The sequence below is a fragment of the Platichthys flesus genome, chromosome 14, assembly GCF_949316205.1.
Source record: "Platichthys flesus chromosome 14, fPlaFle2.1, whole genome shotgun sequence".
Taxonomy (NCBI): Eukaryota; Metazoa; Chordata; class Actinopteri; order Pleuronectiformes; family Pleuronectidae; genus Platichthys; species Platichthys flesus.
The window spans coordinates 19,015,879-19,029,175 of record NC_084958.1 but is presented as its reverse complement, the minus strand read 5'-3'; the positions used below and the strand labels follow the sequence as shown (position 1 = coordinate 19,029,175).

General features: G+C 45.6%; 1 protein-coding gene across 1 annotated transcript; it reads right to left on the bottom strand.

The window, feature by feature from the left end:
- Positions 1–4,231: 4,231 nt before the first annotated feature.
- LOC133968935 (uncharacterized) lies at positions 4,232–11,332 on the bottom strand. Its single transcript, XM_062405194.1, has 3 exons — positions 9,496–11,332; positions 7,702–8,334; positions 4,232–4,858 (listed from the first exon to the last, which is right to left on the bottom strand). The coding sequence occupies exons 1-2, from the start codon at positions 10,501–10,503 to the stop codon at positions 7,813–7,815; spliced, it is 1,530 nt and encodes a 509-aa protein (XP_062261178.1). The 5' UTR covers positions 10,504–11,332; the 3' UTR covers positions 4,232–4,858; positions 7,702–7,812.
- Between the last annotated feature and the right edge of the window lie 1,965 nt (positions 11,333–13,297).

Here is a 13,297-nt window from a genome sequence, read left to right as displayed (position 1 = left end):
TGGAAAAATCTGATAATCACTGATGTCATCAGTGTCTGTGGATTATGAATGTCTGTACAAAATGTCACTGTAATCCATCCAACAGTTGTCAGGATTTTTCCATCTGGACCAGAGTAAAAATCCAACTGACAAAAAGTCATGTCTGGATTCTGCAATTGTAGGATTGCAAACACATTTTTTTACATTGAAGTTAATTGCAGTAATAACCAGACTGGCACTCAGTGGAAACACATACCTGCACTCAAGGCCCAACAGTCCCCTCACGAAACCACAATTAAATTCAGTCCAGATTTTTATTTGGATCTGCACCCAACTCATAAATATCAGTCCCAAAAACATTGCTGCTTTCATGAATTCTTCTCTGAGAAATCATCCAAAAGGATTCAGCTCCACGCCAGAGTGTAATGGGTTCAGGTTCTTCCTTGGGTCAAGCCCCACCCTTCCATGGAATTTTTACAGATGAAATAAAAAACACTTTGAAGGAGATAACAAGGAATCAGACCCAGATTTTTTTTTAATGACTGCCTCTATCCTCTGATTTCTGTCACATCTTCTAATGTCTGTTTGAAAAATCCAAAGGCCGTTGAACTTTAACCTGTTCTATAACAAGCTGATCACGTGACGAGGGCTGGGCTGCTCCTCAGTGCTCAGCTGGTCTCCTCCTTTTTGGACCAGCGTGTCATTTTAAACATGTCACGCTGTAGAGAAGACAGCCACTGTTTGCTCAGCTGTGCAGCTTCACACCAGCATCTGGTCGTAGTCTCGCGTTGGCTTTACACAAGCATCGGCAAAGGCTGGAAACCAAAAAAAAAAGAAAAGAGAAGGCCGGCTGGCACCTTTCGCTTGGCCTCAACAAACACAGTCCAGCGTGCAGGTAGGTAAGGTGAGGAGAGGACGGGTTTGCAGCACACACTGAACTCACTGTGGCGAGGAGTTCCCGGATGCATCTGCAGGCCGGCGGGCCGGGTTGGGAGAGGTTACCGAGGGCAGGGTTTGGAATTTGTAGGGTCATATTTCAACAAAGCGGGGGGGGGGCACGTGAGAGCTGGCGGGGGACGTAACAAAGGAACACGCTCAGCCCAAAGGCAGCATCTTGACAGGTTGGTTTAGGCACCGAGCAGAGAAATTCCTCAGCAGTTCTGTCATCCCGTCGAGATAGCGAGCAGCTCTGAGGTCAGCCGGCGACCAGCGAGGGCGTGGAGGGCAGACACACTGGGCCACTTCCTCTCCCCCGGGGGGAAAATCGCACAACCGGCCGGACACAGAGCTGCAACTGTGGAGAGCGACAACGACGTGGAGCTCTGAGACAAAACACAGAGGACTTATCTTCCAGTGGGACTGATGATGAAATGTGTTTCTCTTTCGACCTGGGTGGTATTATGACTTGGGTGGTATCTGAAGGGACGGCTCAAAGGATTTGCTCGTCTTTGATTGCTGATCCGCCGGACCGTGTGCGTGTGTGTATGTTTCATCTCTTGCTTCAAACACTCGTATTCATTTCCCTCGAATTGGATTTGTTCTCTTTAAAAGGCCTTGAGGGAAGAAGCCGGTCAAATCCGAGAGCCTCGAGACACAAAGGAGTTTTAGACAATGAATTCCATGTGTGATCGTCTTTGTAAAAAAAAACTTTGTTGACTAGAGAGAGAGAAAACAGACAATCCGACTCATTTTCATTTGGTCAGTTTATGTTGCCTTTTTAAGTTTGAAAGTTTTTGTATTTCAAGGTAACGTCCACATAAAAATCGAATTTCTTTCAGTTTCCATGCAACTTTAATTTAAAATAATGAGACAGTTGCTATAAGCATCTTGTATTTTTCTTTTATCTCTGATGTTATACGTAAGAAAAGAGTATAAGGGAAGGGTTGAATGTGTACTTTGTGATATATTGTGCTTTGTAAAAACGGCTCCTTAATCGAGTTAAAATCTTGATTAAAGGATTTTCACTGCAACTAGATGTCACCAACATCACAACTAGAGTGAATCATCAACATCGCACACAAGTATACGATACACTGAGCCAGTTTGAAACTTGAAACAGAGGAAAGTCAAACACCTCTTTACAGTGTAAGTTATTTCCTTGAAACTAACATTTGTCCGCGCTCTCTGTTGAATAAATACAACTGTAATTTAGATCCTGTTTCTAAATGATCTCAAACTTGACCTTGGCATCTCTGTGCTGTTATTTCTGATTTAACATATACACCAGTACCAATATCTACAATCGGCTGATACTCTGCTGCGGTCGATTTGATATTTGGTCTCCAATAAACATGTTTTAGAAATCTGTTAAAATGAAATAATAGAGCCCTATGTCAATAAGAATATATTAATATATAACCAAAATCTGGCCACTGTGTTTTTTTAGTCATTAAACCAAACCACAGTATTTGTTGTAATCAGTTTAGTTTTACATGTTATGATCTGAAAGCTGTTCCTCTCGCTGCCTGGCTCTGGAGGCCGCTGGGATCTGTTAGCACCTACATGTTGTTCAGGATCCGACCCTGGCCCCAGACACAAAGACCCTGGTTGTTCAGGGAGCTGCAGTGTTTCCATCCAGAACCCCAAACAGATCAGGAAACAAATACTCCGCCGGACAAGCATCCAACACCTGCGGTTTGAACTGCATCCTTCTCCTCGTGTTATTTTTGGGTGGATGAGACAAACGGGAAGTGGCGCTACTCAGAGTCGGTGCTGTTCTTGGTCTGAATCTCCGTCTGACATTCCAGAATCACTCCAGTATTTGCAGAGAAAGATCGACCAGCGGCTCAGCCCGTGTGCCTCCTGTCTGACAGGCTCCTGCAGACAGGGCGTGGAGCAAGGCCCAGACTTGGCCTGAGTCAAAGCCCACCAGGCTTCATGTGCTGCACCCAAACCATCCAGGCCAACAGATTCTCAAATGACCACTCTGAGGATTGACGGTTGTTTTTGCGATTGGGTTCACACGGCGCTCGGAAAACATCTCTTATCCTCGGAAGTTTGTTTTAAAAGTTTGACTTCAAATAAAATACATCAAGGAATGGTCTTTAAGAAAGCACTTTTATCTAGCTGCCAAAACAGACCTCTCCTGTGATGTTGTATCTGAGAAAATAGTGATTTGACTGTATGTTTATCTTATTATTAAGTCATTTGAAAACATTAGAACATTTTCAGCGTTACTTTCGAGTTAGTTGCTTTGAGTTATTTATCAGGCAAACGTGCTAAACATGGTCTCCAACTTTCCAGCTCCTCATGTGTGATTATGTGCTGCTTGTCTTGGTTTTCTGGCTTTTGAAAAATGTATGATTTAGGGCAGGGTCATGATCATTTCAAAAATAACCTTGGTCAGCAGTCTAGTTCTAGCTTATCCTTCCCCATTTCTCTGCTTAGCTGCAGCCTAAATTTGCACTATTATCAAATCATCGCACAATAAAACCATTTTTCCATTTCAATGTTGCTCTTGACAATAAATAAGTTGACAATAAACAACCTTCAACGTTTCTCCTTCGACTCTTTCATTCGCCCTCCTAACACAATTACTCTCACAGCTCATCCAGCCTGCAGACACACACAGTGAGTGACAGTTTGCATGTGTCACCCTTCATTGGAACATCTCCATCAGTGGGGCAGACATGAAGAGAGACACAGTTGCCGGAGGGGGAAATGGTCTGGTATGAAACGTATTGTACAGAAGTTTTAAATGATCGTAGTTTGAGGGAAATGATCCTACAAGATGTGAGAAGGGATGAGACGATTGGCTGGAAAGACATCATGTGACAAAAGATGCGTAAACACAGACGTGATCCATATTTTACCATCAGGCTGATAGTACGAAGTGTTGGAAAATGATAAAATGATCGTACATCATGGAAATTTTGACATTATGATCGTACAGAGGGCAAAATTATCCCATACTATATATGAACACTAGTTATCGTAGATCTACTGGCAAGGGAAGCGTTTTGCTCTTTTTTAATGGTGGATGAGTTGTAGTGGTTCTCAGAGGGAGGCGGTGCACTCTGTTGGCAGCAGGGGCCTTTGAGAGAAGAGTGGTGAAAGTCTCAGACAAGATTTAAACAAACACTAAGACAGACGCTGGCTCGACCGGCAGCGAGCGCCCCCCCCCCCCCCGACAGAATAAGGCCACGAGAGATCACACACTGCCATCTCCAGACCGGCCCGAGAAGTATTCCTGCTTCCACTTTAACTTCTGTTCCACACAAAGGACGAACAAATCATCTGTCAGAGTCAGGGGTTGATAAAACACTGGCGTCATTTCCTTTATTTCTCATTAAAATGTGGGACATTCAGCCGTCAACACAACATCTCTGGAGTTAGATAAGTGAGATGTCAGATTGATTTTGTATGAGACAAGTGCAGAGGAATCTAAAATATTGCAGGTTAAGCTCCGCTCTGCTTTTCCAGCTTTTTTGTCTTGTCCCTGTTTTTCGTCCTGCGACAACCACATGAAAAACATTCTCAATTATTTTAATTGTAAAATATCTGTATAACAGTTTAGATGGTACAGCATCCATTAGAGTCACTAGCATCCAGACTGGTGTAAGCTGCCTGACCACAGCTGTTTCTTTCTTCAATTTAACAAAAATAGTAAAAAATAAATTAACACTGGCATGAAAAGATACCTTTATGTTTCTATGGGCATTTGCAGCAGTTCACAGTTTATCTTTATAACTCTCCACTACGCTCCATTTCAAAGTAGAAGCATAAGTCGTCGGAGAGGTTCGAGCGCCACTCGTCCGTGCGGCTGCGCTCGCTCACTCACAGGTCGACTCCTGGGAGAGTTTTCCCTTTGGAAATATCTCCACCTTCAGGCCGTGCTCCTTTTCCATCGGCTGACAGCTCGTCTCAGCGGCATCAGCTCCTGCCGAAAATATCATAACAAGAAAAAACAGAGAGGGGGGGGGGGTAAAAAAATAAGAATTTAAATTCAGAACTCAGCTGAGCCTCCACAAGCTCCAAGTCAAGGCTGCTCCCCCCAATCACATACTGTGCACACAGCTTCTGATTTTTCTTTTAAACTTTCTGCTGTACTGAAAGAAAGACAGTGAGTGAGTGTGTGTGTTATAATTTTGTCCAGATTAACTTGGTATCAGGAAGAAACTTAGCCGAGGGCAGAAAAACAGGATAAAAGCACATAAACACAACACAAAGAAGAACAATTAGAGGTGAGAGGACAATTAAACAACTGAAAACCAATTCTTAAAATCCCAAGTTCGATGTAACATGATATTTTAACATAGTTACATTTAGTACCAGTATAACTATGGTGTTCTGCAGAGTGTTGCATTATCGGTTGAAGGCTTACTCTTGTGTTACTGTAGTGTTTTCATGTCCGTCAGTAGTGAGTCTGTCAGAGGTAGTCAACTTTATTTTACTGTCACATCATGATTTCAGTTGATATCGCAATTTAATCGTACTAAATCACAAATAAGACAAATCAAATTGCCACAAAGTGGCATCGTGGCTGATGTAAATATATCTGTCCTGGTCAATGTGGCACCAGTGACTGTGCCTTCTGCCATCAATCACCTGTCCATCAGCTAGTCGACACAGCAGTGCTTCAACCCCAGGTCTTCATCACCCCTATATATGTTTTTTAATCACTGAAATTAATAGAATAAATATATATATATATGTAATAAGTTTGTTTTGTGCAATCACGTAAAACAATAAGTAAATTCAACAGAGCATTTTTGTCAGTGCACTGTGTAGCTTCGTGCCTGCCTCTCCATCTGCAATGCTCACTGCTCATCTCATCACGTTCCTCCAACTCCTTCTCCTCCATCTCTCCTCTCTGTCCTCCACCTTTCACCGGCTGGAACCCTCACTTCCTGATTCATTGTCTGCTGGACCCACAATTGTCATTCAACCATCTTTATACTGATGTTCTGCATTTGGACTCATTTATTCAACATACCACTGACCTTAGAAACTCTGTTAACTCAACATCTTAAATTCCCACTGTTAATTTCTTCTTCTGCCAGTTCACCTTTTATGTAATCGTATATGGTAGAATATAGTACGTAATATTAACTGTAAAGGGGTCATCAGTGTTTATTGATGGACTCATTATTAAGACTAAGAACTACCTTAGGGGGAGCTAATGGAATCCAAATAGTAAAGAGAACAAATAAAAGTCTGTGTGTGTGTGTGTGCGTGTGTGCGTGTGTGTGTGTGTGTGTGTGTGTAGTACCCTTGGGTAATGGTTACCTCCTGTAAAACTAATAAATAATAAACCAAACACAACAGTTACTCGACTCACAACATAAACAAGGGAGTGTTTGTGTGTCTGTGTTGCTCAGCACACAGTCTGTTGTGCCAGCCTTTCTAACACTGAACCAGCACTGGGTGACTAATTCGGATGATTCAGGCCTTGTCGGCAGCATTGAATGTCTGAAAGACTCTGAAAGTGAAAAGACAGGACGTCGTCTCAGAGACAAGCTCCTTTGCACTAACAGCCAATCAAACGCGTGTCTCACTAAATGAATGAAGTCTGGAGATCAGGCACTTTTCTTCTGGCTGTCGGCCTCGACCCGGATCTGCAGCGCCGCCGGTGCGTCTCTGCTGCAGCACGACGTGGCGGGGAGCTGCTCTGCTGTGCGGAGGTGCTCCTGTTTATATGGATGTCACAAATACACCAGGAGTTTGCCTCACTCCGTTCTGGCACGTGGCCACTGGGATTTTATGATTAAAACCAGATTGTGCTTGCCCAACTCTGAGAGGCCAGAAAAATAGATTGCAGTAACGCATACTCTGCACAAGAGGGAAGTACAGAAACACGCAGCCTCTGCAGCATCTGCAAAGGTGGACTTTTTTTTTAAGGGGGAATACTACGTATCATGCATGTGCCGTCTACATGTTCCTATTGTGCTGCAGGGAGTTTTTTACAGATGTCATCTTGTTATTAATTCTGCTTCTAGTTCCGTCAGTAATGATACTTCTGAGTGGGGCACCAGAAGAAAGGTTTGATTTCTCGTCATCGCCCCTCGAACAGTAAATTATCCCAATTGTGAGTCAGAGCCGTGATCATCCTGTAAACATAATGACTCCTCTTTTGTGTCACATAATTGGAGTCAAGTGGCTCGAGGTTCTCGCTGTGCCAGAAAAACACTGAGCTTCTGCCAAATCTCAGAAAGTTCAAGATATGGTAAGATACACTGTAAAACCAAAAAAGTCAGAATTATCTTCTTCTGAGTTTTAGGGACTTGAATGTCTCATAGATAGAGAGTCTTAAAATATGCTATCAAGTTTATTTAGTGATGGAATATTATCACCTCAAAATGTGTGTTTCACTTCAGCTGATCTGACCTTCCAGGCTGATTGTCAATGTCGTCTAAAATAAACGGAACTACAAAAAAGGGCTTCCTTCTCCTTTCACTTGCCGAAACAGGCTCATTTCGCAGTGTAGTGAAGACTGGGAAATCATGTGACATCAACAAAAGCAGACACATCCCCCCCCCTTTTTTTGCCCCCGCCCCCACACACACACACACACGCACACACACACACAGACACGAATACATCAAACACTCAATAAACCCTTTCTGTAACTGGGAGGAACGCTGCAATTCATTTACTGACTTTGAAAACCACGCTGCCAGTAAACACGCTGAACGTCATCAGCTGCGAGCACCGACGGAAACATCAACACTGAAAAAAGTAGTGAGAGAGAAAAATAAACATCCTCTTGTTATCTGAGCTCACCATGAGTTGTTCCCCTGCCTGGTCCCGTCTGACCGCCACCCGCTGCAGCAGGGTCTCATGTTTCAGGCCCCCTTGGCACCGGGGCAGACCACCACCAACCCCCAACCCCCCTCACACCATGCTGGTGCTCTGGCGGCCTCTCGCGAGGTAGGCAGGGGTCCTCGCAGGTTTGGGAGGCGGGTACGGGCCCTTGCCACACCGCCCGTTTTGAGGGTAAGGTGGAGGCTTCTGAGTTTTTGAACTGGAGGTGCTGTTCCCAATGATGACCTTGGGGTCCAGAGTCTGTGGATGGGGCTCCGGGGGAGAATGGGGGTGCAGGTGAGGCGGGTGGCCGTTCATACGCGGCCGTTCGTGGTTGGCATCCTTACTGTGGCTGGGTCTGGTGAAGCGGCTGGTTTTAACCACAGCTGCCATGTGGACTGGGGAGGGAGAGTTAGTCCTTAAGATGATTCGCTCCTCGTCGACGTTTGGCGAAGCCAGGACTGCAGCAGGCTTGTGATTGGGCAGCAGCGCCGCCCTGGTGTCACCGGCATGAGCCGAGCTGTCAGAGTTATTGGACAGCCCCTGAATGCTGCAGGGCACCTCCTCGCTGAGGTCAATACTGGCGGTGAGACGATCAATCTGCTGGACCACCTGAATGATAATAAAGAAGGTCAATACGTGTCCAAACTGCAGCGATGGAAAATAACTGAGGACATTCTGTACTGTTTGAATCTGTACTTGTTCTCAAGTTAGTTACCTGAACTTTATTTTCATTTCGTGACGCTTTATTTTCAATTTTATTTCAGAAGGAAACTCTTAATTGAATGTAACTTTTTCAGAAAGGGAATTAACAAGGAACAATATGATAAAGTGCAGAAGATTGTTGAGATTAAACATGTGGTTCCAGCAGATTTGTGAAGCAGGACTTTCTTATCTCTTCCCTCCCTCATCCCATGACCTCTCATTTGTCAGGTGACACGTTGAGATGAAGCGGACTAAACCAAACGGTCACAGGCTGATTTCAAGATACAAGTCCTCTTCCTCTCAATACTTGAGGTACATTAAGCTCATAAATCCTCTGCTACTTTACTTAAGTATGATTTTACTGCAAGATTTTACCCGTAAAGTGAGTTTTCTTTTTCCAACAACACTGCCAAACGGTATTTACAATCACAAGCTCTGACTGTGCTAAAACTGAAGTCACAATCAGCAACTCAACCAAACCTTTTCAGACCAAAGCTGTTTCTCAGATTTGCTTTGTTTTGAAACTGTCAGAATGCCCAATTACAGAGATGATTTTATTTTATACGTGTATTCGCCTCGCACAGATGCATTCAGTGGTGAATCGATGCTATTCCACAGCTGCATGCAAAATGGATGCTGTAAGAGCAAGGCATAATTCAGTAACAGTCTCCAGCCAGGCTTTTTAATGCGCTGGTCGGGAGACTGCCAACTTCAGGCAGCGTTCTGCAAAAGGTCAGAGCAAATCGTTCTCAATCGCTGCTTCGGTAGGAGGCCGTGAGTGAGTCACAAACAATGCAGTCAGCAAGTACACACACACACACACACACACACACAACCAGATTACACTCTCATGCTCACACAGACACACAACCTGTGTCCAACTGATCTGCACTGTGATTCTTTTGTTAGCGTCGCGGCTTAATCACTTTAAACGTGACGATGTCCAGGGGAGCCTCTGTGGAAGGTTGGGGCATCTGCACCTGACACCGACCATCGCGGTTAAACACCCGATTTACATCTATATCTATTCAACAAACAGAATGACAGGATAACGACGGAGCCTCCTACCTCTCTCATCTCCACGTGAACTTGCTTCAAACCCCCCAACACATCCTCCAGATCTGTCACCACTTGTCGGATCTGATCCCTCACCGAGTCCTCCCTCCTCTTTGGCTTCGCCGCCTCAGAAGCCCGGTGCTGGTGGTCGACGGTGGGTGTCGGTTTTGAGGTTTCCGCACTGCTGATGCCAGAGGGAGGGATGCAGGGCCCCTTCCGTTTGCTTTGGTTCAAGTGTTTTTGCGGGACTTCAGTGGGGAAGAAACCTTTGTGGGAGCCACTGCGTCCGTTGTAACCTTCCTCTGATCCACCCCTCTGTTTGCCCCAGTCCTGATGGCTATCTCTTTCCTGCCCTCCCTCAAAAAGCACTGGCCTCGGTCCACAGTGGCCATTTGGCACGGGTAAATGACCTGGAGGGGAACAGTGCGTCTCCACGTGATGGTTCTCCTGGGTGCGTTCACATCCTTCCTCTCCCTCCTCCACGCACATATACCTGACGCTCCTCCTGTGTCTGTACCCTTGACCTTTGACCTGAAGATGAGGAAGAGGATGTGGCGTCCCAGCCTTAAAGGTGTGCGCCCTGGTGTCACCCTGCACCACACAGCCACACTGTTCTCTGACAGACGGGTAGTGTCTCACCCCAGACTCCAGTGCGTAGCTCCACTGGGCAGGGTTCAACTCCCAGGGGCACACTTGGCTAAAGTCGTCTGATTGACTGCAAGGGCCGGGAGCTGCAAACACAGGCCTCCTCTGTGGGCTGCGATGACCGCTTAGCTCTACCCTGTCCACCAAGAAACCTCTGCCTCCTACGTTATTAACCCGAGGAGCCTGGACCTCTCTCCTGCAGTCCAGAGATGGGTGGTCCGGCTGTCTGGCTGATGCTGGTCGGTATCCCGGCCCACCGTGATGGCCATAAGGCTGCTCACGGTGGACACAGTGCTGGCAGGGGCAGGGTGCCGGGGTGCCCTTGTGCTGAAGAAATCGATGGTGTCCCGCTGATTGTGCGTTTTCTGTGTACATGTCCAAAGAAGTCCAGAGGATTGTGTGGAAAAGGCGTCAGAAAAACAACTGGTTTCCTCCGCTCCCTGCTCTCTCCAGCCCAGTCATTCACTCCCTCTGTTTTCCTCATCTGCGCCTTCCCACAAGAAAACTTTTTCTTCAGCTCTTTTTTCCTTTTTTCTTTCTCTCTACCCAAGACTTCTCCCTCCCCTTCCTTCCTGTCTGTTGTTTCCCTTCTCCTTCTCCTTCTCCTTTTCCTTTTCCTTTTCCTTCTCCTTCTCCTTCTCCTTCTCCTTCTCCTTCTTCTTCTCCTTCTGCTGCTGCTTCTCCTCTCCTGCAGTTGTTTATCTCTGCTACAGTTCTTTTCCTTCCCTGGACAACCGCCCTCCTACTTCTCCCAACTTTTTCTTACTCCTTCTTCCTTACCCTGTAGCCCTCTCTCCTACACTGGGCCCCTCTCCCTCCCTCTCTCTGTCTGTCTCTCTACCTCTCCCGCCTCGTTGTTCTATCTCATTTGCTGCTGCAGGCTTCTAGTCTCTCTCTCTCTCTCTCTCTCTCTCTCTCTCTCTCTCTCTCTCTCTCTCTCTTTCTCTCTCTCTCTCTGGCAGTGTATTTCCCGTTTCCTCCCCTCCCCTCTCCTGCTCTCCTCTTTTCCTCCACCTCTTACTCTGTCCCTTGCCTCTGGTTTATTCCCTCACATACTCGGCAGTACCTGGATCTGTGAGCTCCTTCTTCCTCCACCACCTGAGGTCCGGGCTCCTCCGGTAAGGGACTCCATGCGGGGCTTTCAGTCTCTCAGATAGTGTGCGAAGTGGCTCCTCCGCTCATTAGCCCAACTAAAGCCTTTGCACTCTGCAATTAAACACTGTCTGGGATTCCGTGGCCAGAGACCGAGAGAGGAGGGGAGGAGAGGGGAGGAGAGACGCACCGGGGGAGGTGGGGTTTCCAGCAGCCCTCTGAGTCAAGGAGACAGAGCCACTGCTTTTGTACGAGAGGAACACTTCCAAGCTTCTGAGTCTTTTCTGCCTCTCTCTCCACCGATTAAACCGGTCCCTGCCACTTCTGCCATTGTCTCAGATAAAGTGATGTCACCTCAACAGTTGAGCAAAGCTTGGTCAGCATAGCAGGAAAGTAAGCCCCCCCCCCCCCCCCCCCCCAATATAATAGCTGTTTGTGTGCTGTCAGAAATGTAAAGCCCTGCGTTAAAGCCATGTTGGACTGAGCATCCATTTCATTACAATTCTCTCCTATACATAACTATAATCTCTACATGAATGGGAGAGATTAAAATAGCATGAGGTGTTTACGTTGCGGCTCAGCGACGGAGGACATCCAGGCGTTCGCTTTGAAAACAATGTGTTGCAAAAAATAAATAAACTCCTGGGAATCACAACATAGGAAGATAAAGAGGGTTTATGCATCCCAGCAGGAGGATGAGCAGCAGTCCAGCCACAGCTGCTGAGAACAGTGCTGCTGTATAGATGAAACGAAGCTGCAGCGACTACACCTAACGCATATAGAAGATATTCTCACAGGAGAGGGATGGGAATCTATGTAAAACAAGGCTGATAAACAGTAGTTAGTTAGTAAGCAGAGTTTTCAGGCAGCAAATCTCCAGTGACTGATTCGTTCAGGCTGTTTGAAGAAGTGAAGAACGAGTTGTGAAACTAACTCGTTGGCCACATGCAAACACAAGCAGCGGTTACAGGGCAACACACTTTCTTCATTTGCAGTTCTGCTTCTGCTCATGTGGCAATCATCCAACTGATTTTGTCTCAACCAGCTCCTGCAGGAAATATCTGATACACACCCTCAACAGATCCTGAGTCAGTCTCAGCTGTCAATCATGATGTTTCATCCTGTTTGAATAGCATCTCATAAGTACTTAAAACAAACCAAACTTACTGGTATAATGAACACAAGCAAACACATCATAGTGAACTGAAGAGCTAGCTAAAATGAAAATGAAACTGCCTCGGAGAAAAATTTATTTGACTTTGACCTATTAGTTTGCTCCATGTCCCAGCTGCTAATATGGAGGAGGCGGGATTGATGCCCTAAACCACCAGTTGGCCATCTAGTCGCTTTAGCTTCACTTTTGGTGAGTTTTCATGGCATCCATCTTTTCTTTCTGTTTATAGTTCGAGCCTAAACTGTAAATTTCTGTGCCCTGGAGTCAAAACAAGGAGTTGAAAAGTCGTAAAACATTCCACCGAAGTGCCGAGGCAGTTGATTTTTCTTTGTGAACTCAAGAACAATCCCACAAGTCATTTGATCGAATGTTAATGTAAATGTATTGATCATAGCAGCTTGAAAAATCAATCAGTCTGTTTTCAGTTAATCTGTAAATTTTAAACTTTTAAATTATACTGTTAAAAAAGAGGCAGATACCAAATAGAAAAAGCTTCCTGTCATCTCTCTAGAGTACATAAGTTTGATCGATCTTAGTACTCTGCTGTTGTACATATTTCATGGTCTCTTAATAAACACAGAGTTGGAGCCACCCACAATAACATATCCCAACAGGCTCTTTTGAAATTGCATCATGGTTAACTCATGAAAACTTCCACTTGTCCTTGACTTGAGCAAAATATCAGCAGAGCAGTGTTTCCACCTGAGTGCGACAGTTCAGGCTCTTTTCCACTCCTGAATGGAAGCACTGCACTCTGACGCTTTGTATCTCATCCATATGCAGACGATCCAGACAGCAAGTCGATGAGAGGAGACTCGGGAACACCTCAACCTGTCATCTTAATCTCAGTATTTCTTCAATAGCGGTTCCTCAGGGCCATTCTTTCGCTACACGCTCCATTAG

What these genes read in the sequence shown, in the direction of transcription:
- LOC133968935 (XM_062405194.1), bottom strand. Translation starts at nt 10,503, where the DNA reads ATGTACACAGAAAACGCACAATCAGCGGGACACCATCGATTTCTTCAG. An exon ending in TTCACGTGGAGATGAGAGAG is followed by an intron (nt 8,335 to 9,495) that starts GTAGGAGGCTCC and finishes ATTATCATTCAG; the next exon opens with GTGGTCCAGCAGATTGATCG.